The sequence below is a fragment of the Tiliqua scincoides genome, chromosome 11, assembly GCF_035046505.1.
Source record: "Tiliqua scincoides isolate rTilSci1 chromosome 11, rTilSci1.hap2, whole genome shotgun sequence".
NCBI classification, from domain to species: Eukaryota; Metazoa; Chordata; class Lepidosauria; order Squamata; family Scincidae; genus Tiliqua; species Tiliqua scincoides.
In genome coordinates this window covers 7,878,798-7,898,648 of record NC_089831.1, presented here as the reverse complement: position 1 = coordinate 7,898,648, position 19,851 = coordinate 7,878,798, and the positions used below count along the sequence as shown (strand labels likewise).

Here is a 19,851-nt window from a genome sequence, read left to right as displayed (position 1 = left end):
GCCCAACAGCCACATATTGCCAGGTGCTCAGCACCCTCCCAGTTTCTGCATTCCCGACTGGCAGCCCGAACAGGAGATCTCTCAAGCCCCTGGCTACAGCTCCACTGGTGGGCTGCATCCAGTTCTTAGTGGGTCACGAGTTGTGGTGCAATCGTGGGAGGGGCAGTGTGGTGCAGGGGTTAGCATGCTGGGCCTTGGCGACCTGGGTTCACATCCATCCTCAGCCAGGAAGCTCACTAGGTTGACCCTGGGCTGGCTCACAACTAACAATTTTGAATCAAGGAACAGGCATTGCTGAATGTTTAACAGGCCAATCCCATCCTTCCCCGTGTGCAGGTCAACTGAGCCTCAATAACAGATGGCATGCAGGGCAGTGCCTCTCCTGAAGACCTCAATAGATGGCAGAAGTTGGTAGCAGACAGTCCCAGGGCCCAAACTGTACGTTGTAGGTAGATGACATGCACATTATACATTAGCCCTTTTGAGACAGAACATTTTTTTTTTTAATTTTGTGATATAATCCACTTTCTAAACTACTTTTTGTTGGAAGGCGGTTTATAAATATTCTTACAGCACAGTCCTCCTACACATGTCTCCTCAGAAGTAAGACCTACTGTATTCAGTGGAGCTTACTCCCAGGAAAGTGTGCATAGGACTGCAGTCCAAATGACAACAACAACAATGGGCTGTCAGGGTCACCCCTGAGCTGAACCTGGAAATAGATGGGAAGCCAATGGGCAGCACAATCCTAAGCTCCCCGGTGCTGCCAGGTTCAGTGGCACCAAAGTGGTTACTGCTGTGTCCTGATGGGCCAGGGAGGCCTTCAGAGGTCTCCTTGGGGGAAGGGGACAAAAGTCCCCTTCCCCCAAAGAAAACCCCAGGCCATACAATGGGGCTAACCAAGTTTACACCATCCTTTTTTTTTTTTTTACACCATCTATTTTGCCAGCACAAACTTAAAAAGCCCTGTGTCGGGCTTTGCAATCTGACGTGGGGCATAGGATCTGGCAGGGGAGGCCTTAGCTGGTACTGCCCCCCTCCTGGACTGGTCCCTCCCCCACCCCCAAAAGTCACACTGCTGCCCAGTGGTGCTACTTAGGGCAGCTCTCTGAGGGTGTCCTTCTAGTGCTGAGCCCCAGCGCCGGTGCTCCCTCCTCTCTGGGTGCCACAGACATGCTTTGCAGTACATTTGTGACACCCAGTGCCAGCACACATACCTCTGGTGCTGAAAGGCAAAGGAGTGGGCCCTTAATTCACATAACATTAGAGTTCGGGGGGAACTCCAGAGGAGAGAGCCTTTCATCATAGTCCATTCGTAGCGGGAAAAGGGAAAATGGAAAGTAGAATGTAGAATGTTTCCGGGTGGTGAAGACCAGAAGGGATTGTGATTGCTCCAGAAGGATCTCTCCAAACTGGGAGAATGGGCAGCAAATGGCAGCTGTGCTTCAATGTAACTAAGGGCCCTATCCAATTTTCCAGTGCTGGTGCAGGTGCGCTGCATCCTGTGGTGGAGGGGCAGTCACTGGGATCTTCTCAAGGTATGGGAACATTTGTTCCCTTACCATGGGGCTGCATTGTGGCTGCACCAGAGACGGAAAGTTGGATAGGATTGGGCCCTAAGGGTGCAATCCTAACCCACTTTCCAGCACCAACGTAAGGGTAATGCAACTTTGAGGTAAAGGAACAAACATTGCCATGCCTTGAGGAGGCCTCTGTGACTGCCCCCCAACTGCAGGATGCAGCACGTGCCCCACTGGCACAGCTATGCCAGTGCTGGAAAGTTGGCTAGGATTGCGCCCTTAGACAACTGTGTCAGTGCTGGAAATTTGGGATTTGGTTGGGATTTGGCCCCAAGTGTAAAATAATGCACATTAGGGCAAGAAATTAAACGTCATATAGGTAATGGGTTCTGAGCTGATTACGTAACAGATCAGATCTTGGGATGCTGGTGGACAGCTTGATTAAAATGTTAACCCAGTTTGCAGTGATGGTGAAGGCCAATTCCATGCTCAGGATAATTTAAAAAGGAGTTGAGAATAAAACAGCCAATATTATAATGCTATTGTTAGGCCATACACGTGGAGTATCGAATGCAGTTCTGGTCACCAAATCTCAAAAAGGATATTGTGGAACTGGAAATGATGCAGAAGAGAGCAACCACAATGATTTCTGGGCTGAGGCACCTCCCTTACGAGGAAAGGGTGCAGCGTTTGGGGCTCTTTTGAAAGTTTTGAAAAAAGGCGCCAGAGGAAGGACAAGATTGAAAAACAAAATCATCCACAGGATGGAGTGGATAGAGGGATGTTGTTTTGCCAAAATTTGTGAAATAGAATACGCAAACACACACACACGCACTGCTGTCTAGGTATGAAACATGTTGAAATGCAAGCACCAGCACCTGAGCAGCTTGCCACAAAATGTAGGAGATTTTAGGCAAGGCTCTCTCTCTGCCTATGGTAATGGAGGCTGCAGAAATGACCTGCGTGCATAAGGATTTGTCTTAGTGAAAGTGATGGGCTGCTGCTTTCATTACTATTTTGGCAAATAGGCAGGGCAGGATGGACTAAACCAGTGTTTCTCAAACTGTGGGTCGGGACCCACTAGGTGGGTCGTGATCCAATTTCAGGTGGGTCTGCATTCATTTCAATATTTTATTTTTAATACACTGGACTTGATGCTCCCATGGGATGTGACTGCATTTGCAGAAATATCACAGACCTGTACTTTTAACAAGCTACTATGTATATTCTTTTAACAATGATAGTCAGTGGGACTTACTCCTGGATGTGGGTAGGATTGCAGCCTTGGATTGTTAACAATTTTCCTGCTTGATGATATCACTTCTGGTCGTGACATCACTTCCAGTGGGTCCTGACAGATTCTCATTCTGAAAAGTGGGTCCCGGTGCTAAATGTGTGAGAACCACTGGACTAAATGATTCCTGAGCATATCAGTTAAGTGCTTGTGAGCTGATCTGGAGTGATATAGGAAGCAGGGTTGGCTCAAGGCTGCTTTGCACCTGAAGTGGCATGCCAAAAACTGCCCCCCTTCCCCCAGCCCCTGCTGCTCTCATTCCCTGGACTGGAAAAGGAAGACAACAGGGCAGCAGGAGAAGAAATATTCTACCCTACCACTTTCCTTTCCTTTTCCAATCCAGGGAGTGGATGAAGGAGCACTGCAGGTGAGTGAGTGGTGCCCTCCATGAATCTGCTCCCTGGCATGACTGCCTTAGGGCCCAATCCTATCCAGCTTTCCAGCACCAGTGCAACTGCAGTGCAGCCTGAGGTAAGTTACCTTACCTTGTGGAGGCCTCTGTGACTGCCTTGGGCTACATCCGCACTGGAGAATTTGATAGGATTGGGCCCTCAGTCAGCTGGCCATGATAGAAAGGGTAGTTGAAGCTTGAACCTAAGTTCATAAGAAAAGCCCTGCTGGTTTCAGGGGTGGTCTGAGGACACATAATGTAGCTCCTTTGCTGAAGCAAGTAATATACAGGCTTCGTTTGACCCTGCTGTCTCACACCAAATGCCCAATTTCTACCAGGGCTCAGCTAGATGCCTCCAGGAAACCCACAAGTAGGGCATGAAAGCAAAAGTTCTTCCCTGTTTCTTCATCTCCAGCAGGCATCATGAAGAGCGCATATTATATCATGAACTCCACATTGCATCATGAACACACACATCATGGTAAATGGCCAATAGTAGACTGATCTTCCACGAAACCAAATCATGTACAGTACTAAAGTTGATTTTTTTTTTTTAAAGGCAGGGGTCTTTGTGAAAATAGGTTCAGTTGACATGGTGAGCTACTTACTATGACAAGCTGGACTAAGAAAGTAAGTGACTGGTTAAAAAAAAGTAAGTGTGTGTATGTACTTCCTGCATACCAAGGAAGACAGAAAAACACATAAGAAAATATTTAATACTAGAAATAACCATCTGAAAAATATTGTGAAATCAGAGCAGGTAATAAAGAAATGGAAGTAGGAGAAAAATAATTTGTACAGCCTCTTCTAACTGTACAGTGCACTTTCTAATTATACAACAATCCTGTAGGGTATTATTCGCCCCATATTATAGATAGGAAAGCCTGAGGCTAGGAGGGCATGGCTTGCCTAAGGCCACCTACTGCATTCATGGCAAAGGTGAGATTTGAAGGAGGGCAATTCACATCTCAATATCTTTGGCTGCAATCCAATACATACTTTTGTGGAAGGAGGCCTCGCTGGACATAATGGACCTTGCTTCTGAATAGTCATGCCTAGGATTGCACTATTAGCTGCTATACTGCACCAGCTCTTATTGGCTGGTAAAACCCAAACTGAGCCATATTCAGACAAATAGCTGGAAGTTTGGAGCCACCAACTGGGCAAAGAGGCACCTTTGGTGGTGTCCAGTGTTCCCTTTAAGGGGTCTGTGCTGGTGCATGCACCATTTTGGCAGCACTGCAGCATTGCTTCGCATCACATCGCAATTCTGCCTCTGGATGTTTGGCAATGGTATAATCATTTCATTGCCAAACCTCCAAGTTGTCAAGCTCCATGCTGTGTGCTCAGCTCGGATGTTTGTGTGTCCAGCCCAGCCCAGCCTGCCATACACCTTACTGAGGGAACAATGGTGGTGCCCTCTTATATTTAGAAGGGGGGAGAGCAACTGTCCCTGCTCACCCCAGCATGGCATCTCCCAGTGGCTGTTGCTGGTATCTCTTCTTTTTTAAAGACTGTGAGCCCTTCAGGGACAGGGAACCATTTAATGACTTATTTTGCTGTGTAAACTGCTTTATGAACTACTTTTGTTGAAAAGCAGCATATATATATATTGTTAATAATTTACAGATGGTTGAAACAAGATTAGGTATTGGTTGGTATATAACACTTAGCTCTCATATTAAGTACAAGTGATAATAATTTACATGCTAATATCAAAGATTCCCTGGGGGCTGGGGATAAGAATAGGCCCTCAGTTTGGCTGTACTTGTCCTAAGAGGCGACTGAACAGCCACCAGGTAGATGGGACTCATCAGCCTGGGAAGACAGCTCATCTGAGAGAAGGAAAACTCTGATTCCAAACCTCCACTGCCTTGTGGCTACATCCAGTTATGGAAAAGGCTTCAGGAGTCAACCTCGAGGCAAAATCCGGAGCCGGAGTCCCTGAGGCAGTTCATGGCTGAACACGTTCTGGCAACTCCTGCGACGCCGCTGGAACCAACCGTATTGGCTTCTGCCTTTCCATTGGACCATTTCAGCGACGTGGAGAGGGGGGATTTGCTGCATGGGTAACAGCCTATCCTCCATACATACTTTACCCAGGCTTCGCGCACTGGAGAGGACACTCTGTTCCAGAGCCACCATTCAGAGCGTGACACCATGGTCTGCCGAGACTGAAGGATGCCAACATGCAATATCAAAGAGATGTTATTGCAAAAGTCTGAAACATTAATGGTACTTGGAAGAGGAAGCTGAGAAGTGCAAAGATCTCCCAGTGACCTATGGTGGTGGCGCAGGGAAATACAAGAGAAGAATGCTGAAAAATAAATGAGTGGATGTAGATCTTCTTGTTCCTTTACTGCTTCTATTCCTTTGCCTGTTTTCTGCCAATAATTTTATTGAATCTTAATGCAATTGCTTTAGAACAATTGCTTTTACTCATATGCAAATATATTCAAATTTAACCAACCTGAGGTAGCAATCCTGTTCAGGAAACATGCACAAAATTGCACTGTGATACTGCAGTCTAATAAGAAGTCAGCCCCACTGACTTAACATGTACAGTGTAAGATTATGCTGTAAAATTATATGATTAATCAACTGAGGCTGCAGTCCTAACCACCCTTTCCTGAGAGAAAGCCCCATTAAACAAAATAGGTCTTACTTCTGAGTAGACCTGGTTAGAATTGTGCCCTAATAGCCTGACTCTATCTACATTTACTCAGAACAGTTCCTGTGTGTTCAGTGGGGCTTATTCACAGGTAAATGTGCACAAGGTAAGACTTCTTTATTTATTGTATAAACTCCTAGTATTTACAGAGGCAAATATTTTAGGAAGATAAATTTATTTAGGTAGGTAGATAACTAATGACCTAACCATACAACATCTTCAAAAGCAATTTTAACTGAATTACAGTACACACACATAGTTATTTTAATATAATAAAGCAATATAGCAAACAGTTGCACTGGAGTTCGTGCAATACAAAAATACTATTTGCTTTACAACTGTGCACCTCCTAATTGTAACAACTTATCTCTTTTGCTCCCAGGTGAGCTCCCTTGATTGCATCCCTGATGATGCAAACAGCTCTGTGCAGTTTCACTCTCATGTCTTGCAGCACCTACAGAAACCTGCAGCACCTTGCTCAGTCGAGGACAGGCATTTTCATAAACTACCTTACAGGGCTTTAAAATCTGGGGCTGCAGTACAGTGCTGTGCACTTACTTGGAAGTAAGCCCCACTGGAAAAGTGGAACTTCTGAGAAAACATGATACATTTTATTGTAGCAGAAACTTTTCTGGGCTAGACTTCATGATCAGTCCACAAAACCTCATGCTGCAAGAGACTGCTTAGGCTGCAATGCTATACGTTCCTGAGAGCAAGCCCAACTCGATACAGTGGGCCTTCTGAGTCTGGATTGTAGATCACCAAAGCTGCTGCTGAAATAAGTTTATCACTCAGTGTTACCAGACTTTTCTGTTTTTGCTGCAACAGACTAACAAGCCTAGGCTTGCCTACTCAAAAGAAAAGTATAACTCCAAAACTCCAGGTACAGGATTGCAGCTTCACATGTTACTCCTTTGGAAGATGTTTCTGTCTGGGTAAACATAATTTTATTTATCTGCATTTATATACTGCCTTGGCATTCCAACTTAAAAATAACTGAGTCAAGAACAAAGATGCCTTAAGAGATTATTCCAGTGGTTCTCACACATTTAGCACCGGGACCCACTTTTTAAGCATGAGAATCTTTCAGGACCCACCGGAAGTGATGTCATGACTGGAAGTGACATCAACAAGCAGGAACATTTTTAACAATTCTAGGCTGCAATCCTACCCAAGAGTAAGTCCCATTGACTATCACTGTTAAAAGAATATACGTAGTAGCTTGTTCAAAGTACAGGTCTGTAACACTTCCCCAAATGCAGTCACGTACCACAGGAGCACCAAGTCTAACATATTCAAAATAAAAGGGGACCCACCTGAAATGGGCTCATGACCCACCTAGTGGGTCCCAACCCACAGTTTGAGATACACTGCATTATTCAATAGCAGTATCTTTTTCTGGTGTCTGCCTATGACTGCAATACTATGGGCGCAATCCTAACCCCTTGAGTCAGTGCTTTCCAGCACTGGCCTAGCGTGCCAGTGGGACATGTGCTGCATCCTGCAGTTGTGTGTCACTCAGGGAGGCCTCCTCAAAGCAAGGGAACCTGTCTGTCTGTCTGTCTGTCTGTCTGTCATCTTCATCCATCCATCTCATTTTCCATGTTCCCACATCCCACTTTCGCCCCCTGTTCTTGGGAGTGAGCCCCACTGACACCGTGGAACTGCCTTCCGAGTAGCGCAGGGGCTGCGCCTTCGGAGCAGATGCTGAGCTCCTCTGGGACGGGGCTGCCTTTGGGGACGTCTCTGCACTGATCTGCCTGTTGAAATCAGAACCGACTGCTCTCCGCCCGTCTGCAGTGCGACTGGCGAGTGGTGCTGGAGCGGAGAAGGCGAAGCGGGCGGCCTGTGCCGGTCCCTTCGGGAGCCCTCCCAAGGCCTCCTTTCGGGGGCGCCAAAAGGACCCGCGGCCCGATCCCTGCGCGCCCGCTCAGAAGCGTGTCCCGCGGTGCCCGGCGGGGCTCGCTCCCAGCAGGCGTGCGCGGGTCGGGCCCTGCGCCAGCGGCCACCGGAGCCGGCTGCACCCGCACTCCTCCCCCCTGGCCGGACCTCCGCGGGGACGCGGGACCCGTCGCGGCGACCGGTGGGGGCGCGATGAAAGCGCAGCGGGCGCTCCCGCTCAGAAGCCTGTGCCGGAGCAGAGCCGCGGAGAGGCGGAGCGCCTGCGGAGGTCTGCTCGGAAGGGAGCCGCGGCGCTCAGCAAGCCCTGCTCCCGGCCAGGAGCAGCGGCGCCGCCTCCCCCCAGCCAGCAGCTCAGGCTGCCGGCGAGCGACGCGCACCGCAAGGGTTACCGGCCGCCTCCTCCTCGCGCAAGCGCACCGACTCCCCCTGCAGGCGCGCGGGGAGAGCAGCGCAGCCCGGCCCCGCCCCTTCTGTGACCTCACTTCCGGAAGGCGGGCGTAGCGAAGTGCCGGCGCTTCCGGGACTGCCGGACCAGAGGGGGGACCATGAGTTGGTGAGTTGGGAGTGAGGGGCGCGCGGAGGGGCGGCGGCTGGAGCGGCTCGCCTCGGGCCTGCTCAGCGGTCCTCTGGAGCCCCGAGGCGGGGATAGGAGCCCGGCGCTGCGGCTCTCCCTCCCTGGTTGGAGAGAGAAGCGCGCAGGGGCCAGGCAGCGCCCTCCACTGGTGTCTGTGGAACTCCTCGCCACAGGACACAGGGGTGGTGTCTGGTCTGGATGCCTTTAAAAGGGAATTGGATAAAATACGGCATTTCTTTGCTCAGCGTGTAAGTAGTCTGTGGAACTCCTTGCCACAGGACATGGTGATAGTTTGGGGTGTCAATGCCTTTAAAAGGGAAACGGACAAAATAAAGTTTTTACTTACCCAGTGTGGAAGTAGTCTGTGGAACTCCTTGCCACAGGACATGGTGATGGTGTCTGGCCTCAACACCTTTAAAAGGAGCATGGACAAAAGAAAGTATTTCTTTATGCAGCATGTATGTAGTCTGTGGAACTCCTTGCCACAGGATGTGGGAATAGCATCTGGCCCAGCTGCCTTTAAAAGGGGATTGGACTAAAGAAGGTATTTCTTTACCCAGCATGTGAGTAGGCTCTGAAACTCTTGCTGCAGACTGGGGGAGGGGGTGGAGGGAAGCTGGACTATTTGGGCCTTTGGCCTGTTCTAGCTCGGCTCTTTTTATGTTTTGGTGGTACTTCGAATAGGTGGACCATGTGAAGTTGTACGGCGGCATACAAAATTATGCAGGGGATGGACAGAGTGGATAGGGAGATGCTCTTTACACTCTCACATAACACCAGAACCAGGGGACATCCACTAAAATTGAGTGTTGGGCGGGTTAGAACAGACAAAAGAAAATATTTCTTTACTCAGCGTGTGGTCGGTCTGTGGAACTCCTTGCCACAGGATGTGGTGATGGCGTCTAGCCTGGATGCCTTTAAAAGGGGATTGGACAAGTTTCTGGAGGAAAAATCCATTACGGGGTACAAGCCATGATGTGTATGCGCAACCTCCTGATTTTAGAAATGGATTATGTCAGAATGCCAGATGCAAGGGAGGGCACCAGGATGAGGTCTCTTGTTATCTGGTGTGCTCCCTGGGGCATTTGGTGGGCCGCTGTGAGATACAGGAAGCTGGACTAGATGGGCCTATGGCCTGATCCAGTGGGGCTGTTCTTATGTTCTTATGAGGGACAAACATGGAGAAACACTGCAATAGACACTGCAACCCTGTTTTGCTAACACTTCGATTCCAATGGGCCATGGATAAGGCTGCCACTTATTTCAGAATCTTCCCTTGTCTACTGCAGATTTTGTCTTGCAGTTGATTTTTTCCCCTTGCAATTACATCAGAGATACACATGAAATCCTTTCATTATCCTGCGCAACTCCTTGCCACAGGAAGTGGTGTTGGCTCCTGGCCTGAATGCCTTTAAAAGAGGTTTGGACAGATTTCTGGAGGAAAGCTCCATCATCACAGGGGACAAGTGATGATGGGTACACACAATCTGGTTTTAGAAGTGGGCTACCTCAGAATGCCTGATGCAAAGCAGTGGCACCAGGATGCAAATCTCTTGTTTTGTGTGCTCCCTGAGGCCTTTGGTGTGCCATTGGGAGATGCAGAAAGCTGGACTAATGGACCTTTGACCTGATACAGCAGGGCTCTTCTGATGTTCTTAATTTTTACTGAGTTTTGATTGCGTTTTGGTTTGTTTGTTTTTAAATTTGTAGTTGTACCTGTTTGTTTATGAGCTGCTTTGAAAATAAATCTATTTAAATTGGGAACATAGGAAGGTGCTTTACGTCAGTGGTCTTCAACCTTTTTTGTGCCACCATCCCAATATATAAATACAGTATGAGATTGGGGTCCTACCATTGATCCAGGACCCTATCCAACCACCCTAACCCAACCCCTGCTGCCTTAATGCTCCAGCACTGTACCAAATATTCTTATTAGAGAGAGCAGAAAAAGTTACCATGAAGCCTGGCACTGTTGGAAGCTATTTTAGCATACTAACAACGTGAGCAGGACTGGGACAAAATCTCCTGGGACCTGAAGGGATACATCAGATGCCCCCCCTTTACCTGATGGTGCTCTAGTCCAGTGGTCTTCAACCTTTTTTATTCCCATAAATTGCTGTAGTTCCACAATTGAGGTTTCATGACACCATTGGGGTCCCAACACCAAGGCTGAAGAACTGCTTTATGATGTAGGGAGGTCAGTGGAAGGGTATTCGCATTGCATGCAGGAGTTCCCAGAATCAGGCTGCAATCCTATCCGCACTTACCTGGGAGTAAGCCTCGCCATTGACTATAATGGGACCTCTTTCTGTGTAGGCATGCATAGGCCTGGATTCTCGATCTCTAGCATCTCCAGATAAGGCAGTGAAAAAATGCCTGAAACCCTGGAGAGCCTCTGCCAGTCAGTGCTGACAACACTGAGCTAACTGGACCAATGGCCTGATTCAGTGCAAGGCAACTTCTTATGTTCTTCTGCTGAGTTAGACCTTCGGGCCATCTAGCTCTGTATTGGCAGCAGTGACTGGTGGAGGCAGTTTTAGGGCTTCCGACAAGAACTTTTTACTGCCTTGTCTGGAGATACAGAGGATTTAACCTGGGACCTTTTGCGTGCAGAGTGGATGCTCTTGCACAGAGCCACAGCCCTGCCCCAAATAAAATGGCTGGTAGCTCAAGTGAATCCTCCATGTATAGAAGCAGCACCTCCTCTCTGAATACTGTTTGCGAGAGGGCTGTTGCCTTCATGTCTTGCTGGTGGGCTTTTTGGAAGTATTTGGTTGGCTGCTATTGAGAAATGGCATGCTAAGACATATGGACTTCCAGGCTGGCCCAGCAGGGGTTTTCTTAAATATCTCTTTATTATAATATCTCTTTATTACTCTTAAATATCTATTTATTATATTGTGGTTGTCCATCCAATGGCCTAACTGGGTCTTTTAATGTTTGACTTTAGCAACATTGCAGCCATAAATGCTCTAGGCCAATGGTTCCTAAACTTTTTTGCACCAAGTAGGACCCACTTCTTAAAATGACACTCTATTGGGACCCACCTAGGTTTACCAGACTTTTAAAAAAATTTCAAAATAAATATTTTATTTATTTATAAATAATAATAACCAGAAAAAAGAATCTCAAACTTTCTCTCTAAATTTATACATGCTTGCAAACAGTAGGAGCTCAGCTCCTTGCAGGACAGTTAGTAGCTACAGTATCAGATTTTTCAATTATCTCAGGGCTTGAGGCAATTAATTATCTGATCTTTCCATCAACCTTTGGAGACCCACCAAAAATCAGGTTGTGACCCATCAGTGGGTTTCAACCCACAGTTTGGAAATCACTGTTCTAGGCCATTTACTATTTAATCTCATTTCTGATATAAGACAAGAGATTTATGTTTATGTTAAGGAAGGGATAGAATCCAGCAAAGTAGAGATTGAAGGTGGGTCCGACTCCACCGTAGAATCTCTGTGGGTTAAATTATCAGGCTTGTGCAGCGATGTAATACTGGGGGCGTGCTATCGTCCTCCAAACCAGAAATCGGATGAGGACCTTGAAATGAGGAAGCAGATCAGGGAGGTGACAAGGAGGGATAATAATAATAATAATAATAATAATAATAAAAAAACTTTATTTTTATCCCGCCCTTCTCCCAAAAAGGGACCCAGGGCGGCCAACAACATATAAAACAAATTAAAACATAATTTCACAGATAAAAACATATTAAAAAACACATTAGCAGAACCCATAAAAACAGTAGTCAGAAGAGTCAGAATAAAAGAGCATAAAACAGCAGTTCTTAGAGGAATCGGGCCTGTAAAAAAGCAACTAAAAGATATATAAAAGATGTTAAAAAGGCCAGAACGTCAGAAGGCTTGGTTAAACAACAAGGTCTTCAGGCCTCGCCGAAAGGACTCAAGAGAGGGAGCCATTCTCAAGTCAAGGAGAAGGGAGTTCCACAACGTTGGTGCCACTACTGAGAAGGCCCTATTTCTTGCCGCCGCCCCACGTACCTCCTTAGGCGGCGGCACTTGTAAAAAGGCCTTCTCTGATGACCTGAGAGGACGAGCCGGATTGTATGGGAGTAGGCGATCTCTAAGATAACCTGGCCCAGAGCAGTATAGGGCTTTAAAGGTCAAAACCAGCACCTTGAATTGGGCCCGGAAACGAATGGGCAGCCAATGTAGCCCCCGGAGAAGCGGGCTGACAGAGTCAAACCGCCTAGCTCCAGTGACCACACGGGCCGCCGCATTCTGCACTAATTGCAGTTTCCGAACCGTCTTCAGGGGCAGCCCCACATAAAGCGCGTTACAATAATCTAACCTCGATGTCACCGTAGCATGGATCACAGTGGCCAGGTCTGCACGATCCAAGTACGGACGCCTCTGGCGCACCAGCCGAAGCTGAGCAAAGGCCCCCCTAGCCACAGCCGCCACCTGGGAATCCAGGAGCAGCTGCGAGTCCAGGTGGACCCCCAAGCTGCGGACCTGCTCCTTCAGAGGGAGTGCAACCCCATTCAGAGCAAGCTGATAATCCAGCAACTGCATCAAGGATTTCCGAACCAGGAGAGCCTCTGTCTTATCCGGATTTAATTTCAGCTTGTTAGCCCCCATCCAGATCCTCACTGCTTCCAGACAGCGCTCCAGGCCCTCAACCGCCACCCTCATTGGGATGGGGTTGTAATCATGGGGGACTTCAATTATCCTCATATTGACTGGGTCAATTTGTGTTCTGGTCATGATAAGGAAACCGGATTTCTTGACGTGCTAAATGACTGTGGCTTAGAGCAGCTAGTCAAGAGGGCAGGTGACTCTGGATTTAATATTGTGTGGTACGCAGGACCTGGTTAGAGATGTAAACGTTACTGAGCCATTGGGGAACAGTGATCATGCTGCAATCCGTTTTGACATGCACGTTGGGGGAAGAATACCAGGCAAATCTCTAACAAAAACCCTTGACTTCCGACGGGCGGACTTCCCCCAAATGAGGAGGCTGGTTAGAAGGAGGTTGAAAGGGAGGGTAAAAAGAGTCCAATCTCTCCAGAGTGCATGGAGGCTGCTTAAAACAACAGTAATAGAGGCCCAGCAGAGGTGTATACCGCAAAGAAAGAAGGGTTCCACTAAATCCAGGAGGGTGCCCGCATGGCTAACCAGCCAAGTTAGAGAGGCTGTGAAGGGCAAGGAAGCTTCGTTCCGTAAATGGAAGTCTTGCCCCAATGAGGAGAATAAAAAGGAACATAAACTGTGGCAAAAGAAATGTAAGAAGGTGATACTGGAGGCCAAGCGAGACTATGAGGAACGCATGGCCAGCAACATTAAGGGGAATAATAAAAGCTTCTTCAAATATGTTAGAAGCAGGAAACCCGCGAGAGAAGCGGTTGGCCCTCTGGATGGTGAGGGAGGGAAAGGGGAGATAAAAGGAGACTTAGAGATGGCAGAGAAATTAAATGAGTTCTTTGCATCTGTCTTCACGGCAGAAGACCTCGGGCAGATACCGCTGCCCGAACGGCCCCTCCTGACCGAGGAGTTAAGTCAGATAGAGGTTAAAAGAGAAGATGTTTCAGACCTCATTGATAAATTAAAGATCAATAAGTCACCGGGCCCTGATGGCATCCACCCAAGAGTTATTAAGGAATTGAAGAATGAAGTTGCAGACCTCTTGACTAAGGTATGCAACTTGTCCCTCAAAACGGCCATGGTGCCAGAAGATTGGAGGATTGCAAATGTCACGCCTATTTTTAAAAAGGGAAAGAGGGGGGATCCGGGAAACTATAGGCCGGTCAGCCTAACATCCATACCAGGTAAGATGGTGGAATGCCTCATCAAAGATAGGATCTCAAAACACATAGACGAACAGGCCTTGCTGAGGGAGAGTCAGCATGGCTTCTGTAAGGGTAAGTCTTGCCTCACGAACCTTATAGAATTCTTTGAAAAGGTCAACAGGCATGTGGATGCGGGAGAACCCGTGGACATTATATATCTGGACTTTCAGAAGGCGTTTGACATGGTCCCTCACCAAAGGCTACTGAAAAAACTCCACAGTCAGGGAATTAGAGGACAGGTCCTCTCGTGGATTGAGAACTGGTTGGAGGCCAGGAAGCAGAGAGTGGGTGTCAATGGGCAATTTTCACAATGGAGAGAGATGAAAAGCGGTGTGCCCCAAGGATCTGTCCTAGGACCGGTGCTTTTCAACCTCTTCATAAATGACCTGGAGACAGGGTTGAGCAGTGAAGTGGCTAAGTTTGCAGACGACACCAAACTTTTCCGAGTGGTAAAGACCAGAAGTGATTGTGAGGAGCTCCAGAAGGATCTCTCCAGACTGGCAGAATGGGCAGCAAAATGGCAGATGCGCTTCAATGTCAATAAGTGTAAAGTCATGCACATTGGGGCAAAAAATCAAAACTTTAGATATAGGCTGATGGGTTCTGAGCTGTCTGTGACAGATCAGGAGAGAGATCTTGGGGTGGTGGTGGACAGGTCGATGAAAGTGTTGACCCAATGTGCGGCGGCAGTGAAGAAGGCCAATTCTATGCTTGGGATCATTAGGAAGGGTATTGAGAACAAAACGGCTAGTATTATAATGCCGTTGTACAAATCTATGGTAAGGCCTCACCTGGAGTATTGTGTCCAGTTCTGGTCGCCGCATCTCAAAAAAGACATAGTGGAAATGGAAAAGGTGCAAAAGAGAGCGACTAAGATGATTACGGGGCTGGGGCACCTTCCTTATGAGGAAAGGCTACGGCATTTGGGCCTCTTCAGCCTAGAAAAGAGACGCCTGAGGGGGGGCATGATTGAGACATACAAAATTATGCAGGGGATGGACATAGTGGATAGGGAGATGCTCTTTACACTCTCACATAATACCAGAACCAGGGGACATCCACTAAAATTGAGTGTTGGGCGGGTTAGGACAGACAAAAGAAAATATTTCTTTACTCAGCGTGTGGTCGGTCTGTGGAACTCCTTGCCACAGGATGTGGTGCTGGCGTCTAGCCTGGACGCCATTAAAAGGGGATTGGACAAGTTTCTGGAGGGAAAATCCATTACGGGGTACAAGCCATGATGTGTATGCGCAACCTCCTGATTTTAGAAATGGGTTATGTCAGAATGCCAGATGCAAGGGAAGGCACCAGGATGAGGTCTCTTGTTATCTGGTGTGCTCCCTGGGGCGTTTGGTGGGCTGCTGTGAGATACAGGAAGCTGGACTAGATGGGCCTATGGCCTGATCCAGTGGGGCTGTTCTTATGTTCTTCACCACCACCATCCTTCTGACAATATGCTGTGATTGCCTAGTGCATTGGTTCTCAAATTTTTAGCACCAGGACCCACTCTTTAGAATGAGAATCTGTTGGGATCCACCAGAAGTGATGTCATGACCGGAAGTGACAGCATCAAGCAGGAAAATATTTAACAGTCCTAGACGCAAGCCTACTCACACCGTACCCAGGAGTAAGCCCCATTGTTTATCACCTTTAAAAGCATATACATAGTAGCCTGTTAAAAGTACAGATCTGCAACATTTCTCCAAATGCAGTCACATACAATGGTAGTATCAAGTCTATTAAAAATAAAATATTGAAATGATTGGGGACCCACTTGAAGTTGGCTCGTGACCCACCTAGTGGGTCCCAACCCACAGTTTGAGAAACACTGGCCTAGTGGAACCTTCATGTTTCATATGGTATTTCTGAATACCACATGTTGAAGGAGAGCTGTGGCTTTTATGCCCTGCTTATGGACTCCTCTGAAGCTGTTGGCTGACTGGTTAGAAACAAAATGCTGCACTAAATGAATGCTTGTGATCTGATGTAACAAGGCAGTTCTGTGTATTAAGAATCCCAGAGTGCAAGCAAACCTGTTTGCCCCTCCCAATGTGTAGTTTGGTTCCATAATGTTATACAGAAACCTGTGTCAGAAATAATTCTAGAAGAGTGTCCTCCTTAGTCTCTTGTGGTGAAAAGAAGAAAGAGGCTCATGGTCTTTTGCTTTAGTAGAAAAAAGACAAAGTGGTCCTGTCACAAACCTTTCTGGCAAGATCCTCTTGCAGACACGTGAAGCGGACAGTGAAGGCTGTGTGTGTATACATGAGCCTGGTGTGCGAGGAGGAGTGAGTGGTAAGGTGGGGTTAAGACAAAAAATGAATATTGGGGTAATATGTGGAGCATGCTGTTTTTTCCAGCATCATTCCAGAAGCCCTCCAGAAAGTAGAAGTAGCTGGTCATGGAACTGCGTTTCTTCCCTCTAATGTTGTAGAACCACACTCCCTCCCAGCTCTGTAAGATACATGGTCTTTTATTGCTCCACAGTTCTTTGCTGAACGTAACTTGCCTTTAGACCTAGGAGAGTCTGGTCTTCATCTCTTTCCAGTAGGACAGGGTTATAATTCTAAGACTGTGCAGTGGCACCCTCATTTTGCTGAACTACACAGGATAGAATATGCCTTTTGCCCCAAGTAGCAGAGTGAAGCAGTTCTTACATTTCTCATTGAACAGATGCCCTCAGCTTCTGTTCTGTGGAGGAGAGTCTGTGTCCGATCACAGAATGTTTTGTGGAACAAATATGCATGCTGGAGATGGTATAGAGCCCCATATGACAAATGACTAAAGAACATAACCTGTGGTATGCGTGGAACGGGCTTCTTTTCTCAACCATGGGAGAACAGGTACCTCCATAGCCGGTATAGTTGTCAGTTTCATAAGCCCCTTGGAACAGAACCTGTCTCATTTTCCAAAGAGTTTCAAAGAGCAATGAAGAAAGGAACCAACTCTGCCCCCTCTCTGTTAATGACACCTTTTGGTGCTGTGTTAATCTCACTTGCCACTGATGTCCCCAGTCATTTTATTAATGTATCAATTTGTACAGTTCCATCGGTGTACAGGGCACTGTGCAAAATCACAGGAAGCAACAGGACCTTGCCCTGTAACGTTTACAATGTACTTTGGAGGGAAGGGCAAACAACAAGGACTAACTGCGAAGCATGCACAGCGATGCATATTTAGGCTGCAGTCCTATGCACACTTGTGTGGGTGAACACCACTGAACGCATTAAAATTTACTTCCAAGTAAACATGCCTGGGGTTGTGCTGGTAGATTTTTAAGTTTGGGGTGCAGAGTGAGGAGGAAACGTAAACAATACATACCGTTCTTTTCTCTTTAGGCTGATGTGTCTGCTCCATTTTGGTTTTCCTGTTTTCCAGACTTTTTTTTAGCTATGTGTCCTTGAACTTCATGGCTGAAAAGTTTTCTGAGGTTAAGATTTTGGTGTGGCCTTGGCTCTGTAACATTTCTTTGCACCATTTCAGGATGCTCGCTTATGGTTAAGCATTATTCAGACCATCTGGTGTGTTTTTTTTTTCTTTTCCAGTTGCAGCAGCAGGGGTCTGCCTCTGCTCTGCAACGAGTTAAATACACTTAGTGAAAGTTGAGAGTGGTTTTCCCCAAAGCAAATTACTCTTCTATAAAGAAACATTTTCATAGCGCAAGATCGCAAAGCAATTACTTCAGCGAGGAAATGTATCTGGAATGGACCAAAACTGAAGTGGGTTCTGTAAAGGAGTAACATGTTGGTGTCACTCTGCTAAAAATAAAAATAATGTGAATTAGGAATAACTCACAACCTGCAAGCACCAGCTTAGTGTTCTGGTCCAGGATTTTCTAGTGCCTGAGGTGGCCTGCCGAATCATTCTTTTTCTTTACCCTACTACACACCAGATTCTTTGTGCTCCCTGCATTTGAAGAGGAGAATGGAGTGTGAGAGGAAAGTGATGGGCAGAGCATCTGTTTCCCCTCTTCCTTTTCGTGGCTTCCCCTGTAAACCTGCAGCCTACCACCTCAATTCACCTCCTGGCCCTGCATTTTGACTGGGGAGGCTTGGAACTTAGGAGGGCTCCTTTCAATTATATTTTGTGGTCAGTCACAGCTTAGAAGAAATTCACTTGTGTGTAGCTGACAGGTTTTTAAAATCTTCACATGTAATTAGAGAATGGTAGAGCTGATGATGACTGCCGTAGGTGACCTAGACAGCAGATTTAATGACAAGTAGGTGACTTAAATGCCATTGGGAACCAACCACTGTTGCTAAGCTGAGCCTAATATAGATTGTTGTCTGAGCAGGGGGGATATTTTTTATCATCTGTGAAAAATTACTTTTTTTCCTCAGTAGGGCATTAGCTGCTTCATTGGGGCACATCACACTATAGTCCAGCGCTTCTCAAACATACCTCCATCATGATGCTTTCCATGCTGCAAATGCAGCTCTTGGAACCTGGAAGTACGAGGCAGTGATACATTGATATCATCACCACTTACTTTCAGGTTGGGAGACCAGACATGACTCTACAAACAGTGGTAAGACTCAGAGCGGGTAGTAGGGCTTTTTCAAGTGCCAGAAAACTGTGTGCTGGAGCTCTGCCTGCCCCCTTCCCCCAGGGAGTCCTCCAGCGGCTTCCCTGGCCCCGTAGGATACAACAATGGCCATTTTGGTGCCGCTGTATTGCACAGAACCTGTATCACGCGGATTGGGCTATCCGTTATATTGGTATTCACATTTCTTCAAGCCATATTCAGTCGGGTCCGACTTTCGGCGATCCTGTGGACTAAGTGGCGCCAAAGTTTTCAGTCTTGGACCATTTCTTTCAGTTGCTCTATGTTCTGTTAATATCAGCCTTGATGGTGTCCAGTCATCTTGTCCTTTGATCACCTGGCTTTCTTTTTCCACCAACCATTCCAAGCATAATAACTTTTTCCATTGAATTCGATCACGTGACATGGCCAAAATAGGCGAGCTGTTGTTGGTGATTCTTCCTCCCAATGACATGTCCGGTTTAATTTGCTGTAGTGCTCGCTTGTTGGTGACCTTCACTGTCCATGGAATACGCAAGACTCTTCTCTAACACCATAGCTCAAATGAGTCGATCTTCCTTCTATCTGCTTTTTTCATTGTCCAACTTTCACAGCCATAGGTGACGTCACGATGGTGAGGACAATAGTTCGGACTAATCTGCATTTGGTATTTAAGCTTATATTCTTGCTTTTCAATATCTGGTTCACGCTTATCATTTGTGTTTGACCTAGTGCAATTTGGTGTTTTATTTCTGGGCTGCAGTCACCGCTTTGATGAAGTACACATTTACTTGGGAGTAAGTCTTCTGAACCCAGTGGGACTTAATTCTGGATAAAAACATGTAAATGATTGGGTTGGTTTTAGTTTTATATATCAGGTTCTGTTAACAAAAAGTAGCAGATTTAAGGATTAATTTGTGGTTGAACAAATAAAACGTAACATTTGGTCTGGCCATATTTGTTCCAAAAAGACGACATTCAAAAAGGTTCTGCTGTTATCTTTTGTTAGGCCAACATAAGGCTAACTCATGTATTTGATTCTGGGGTTGTTGTGCAGTCATTTTACCACCTCATTTTTACATGGGGAGCTGTGTTTTGTGAAGTAAGCTTCCAATGGAGAATTGGTGAACTTCACAAAAATTGATTCCTACTTGAGTGACAGATG

At 46.8% G+C, this 19,851-nt stretch overlaps 1 protein-coding gene across 2 annotated transcripts in view; it reads left to right on the top strand.

The window, feature by feature from the left end:
• The first annotated feature begins 8,254 nt into the window (after positions 1-8,254).
• BIN3 (bridging integrator 3) overlaps positions 8,255-19,851 on the top strand; it is a 117,618-nt gene continuing 106,021 nt past the window's right edge. Inside the window, exon 1 of one of the 2 annotated variants that reach the window (XM_066639193.1) lies at positions 8,255-8,331. In XM_066639193.1, coding sequence (XP_066495290.1) covers positions 8,324-8,331 — 8 coding nt within the window. In that variant the 5' untranslated portion in view covers positions 8,255-8,323. Of the gene's footprint in view, positions 8,332-8,358; positions 8,601-19,851 lie in introns of those variants that run through there. The other variant, XM_066639192.1, reaches the window with a different exon arrangement.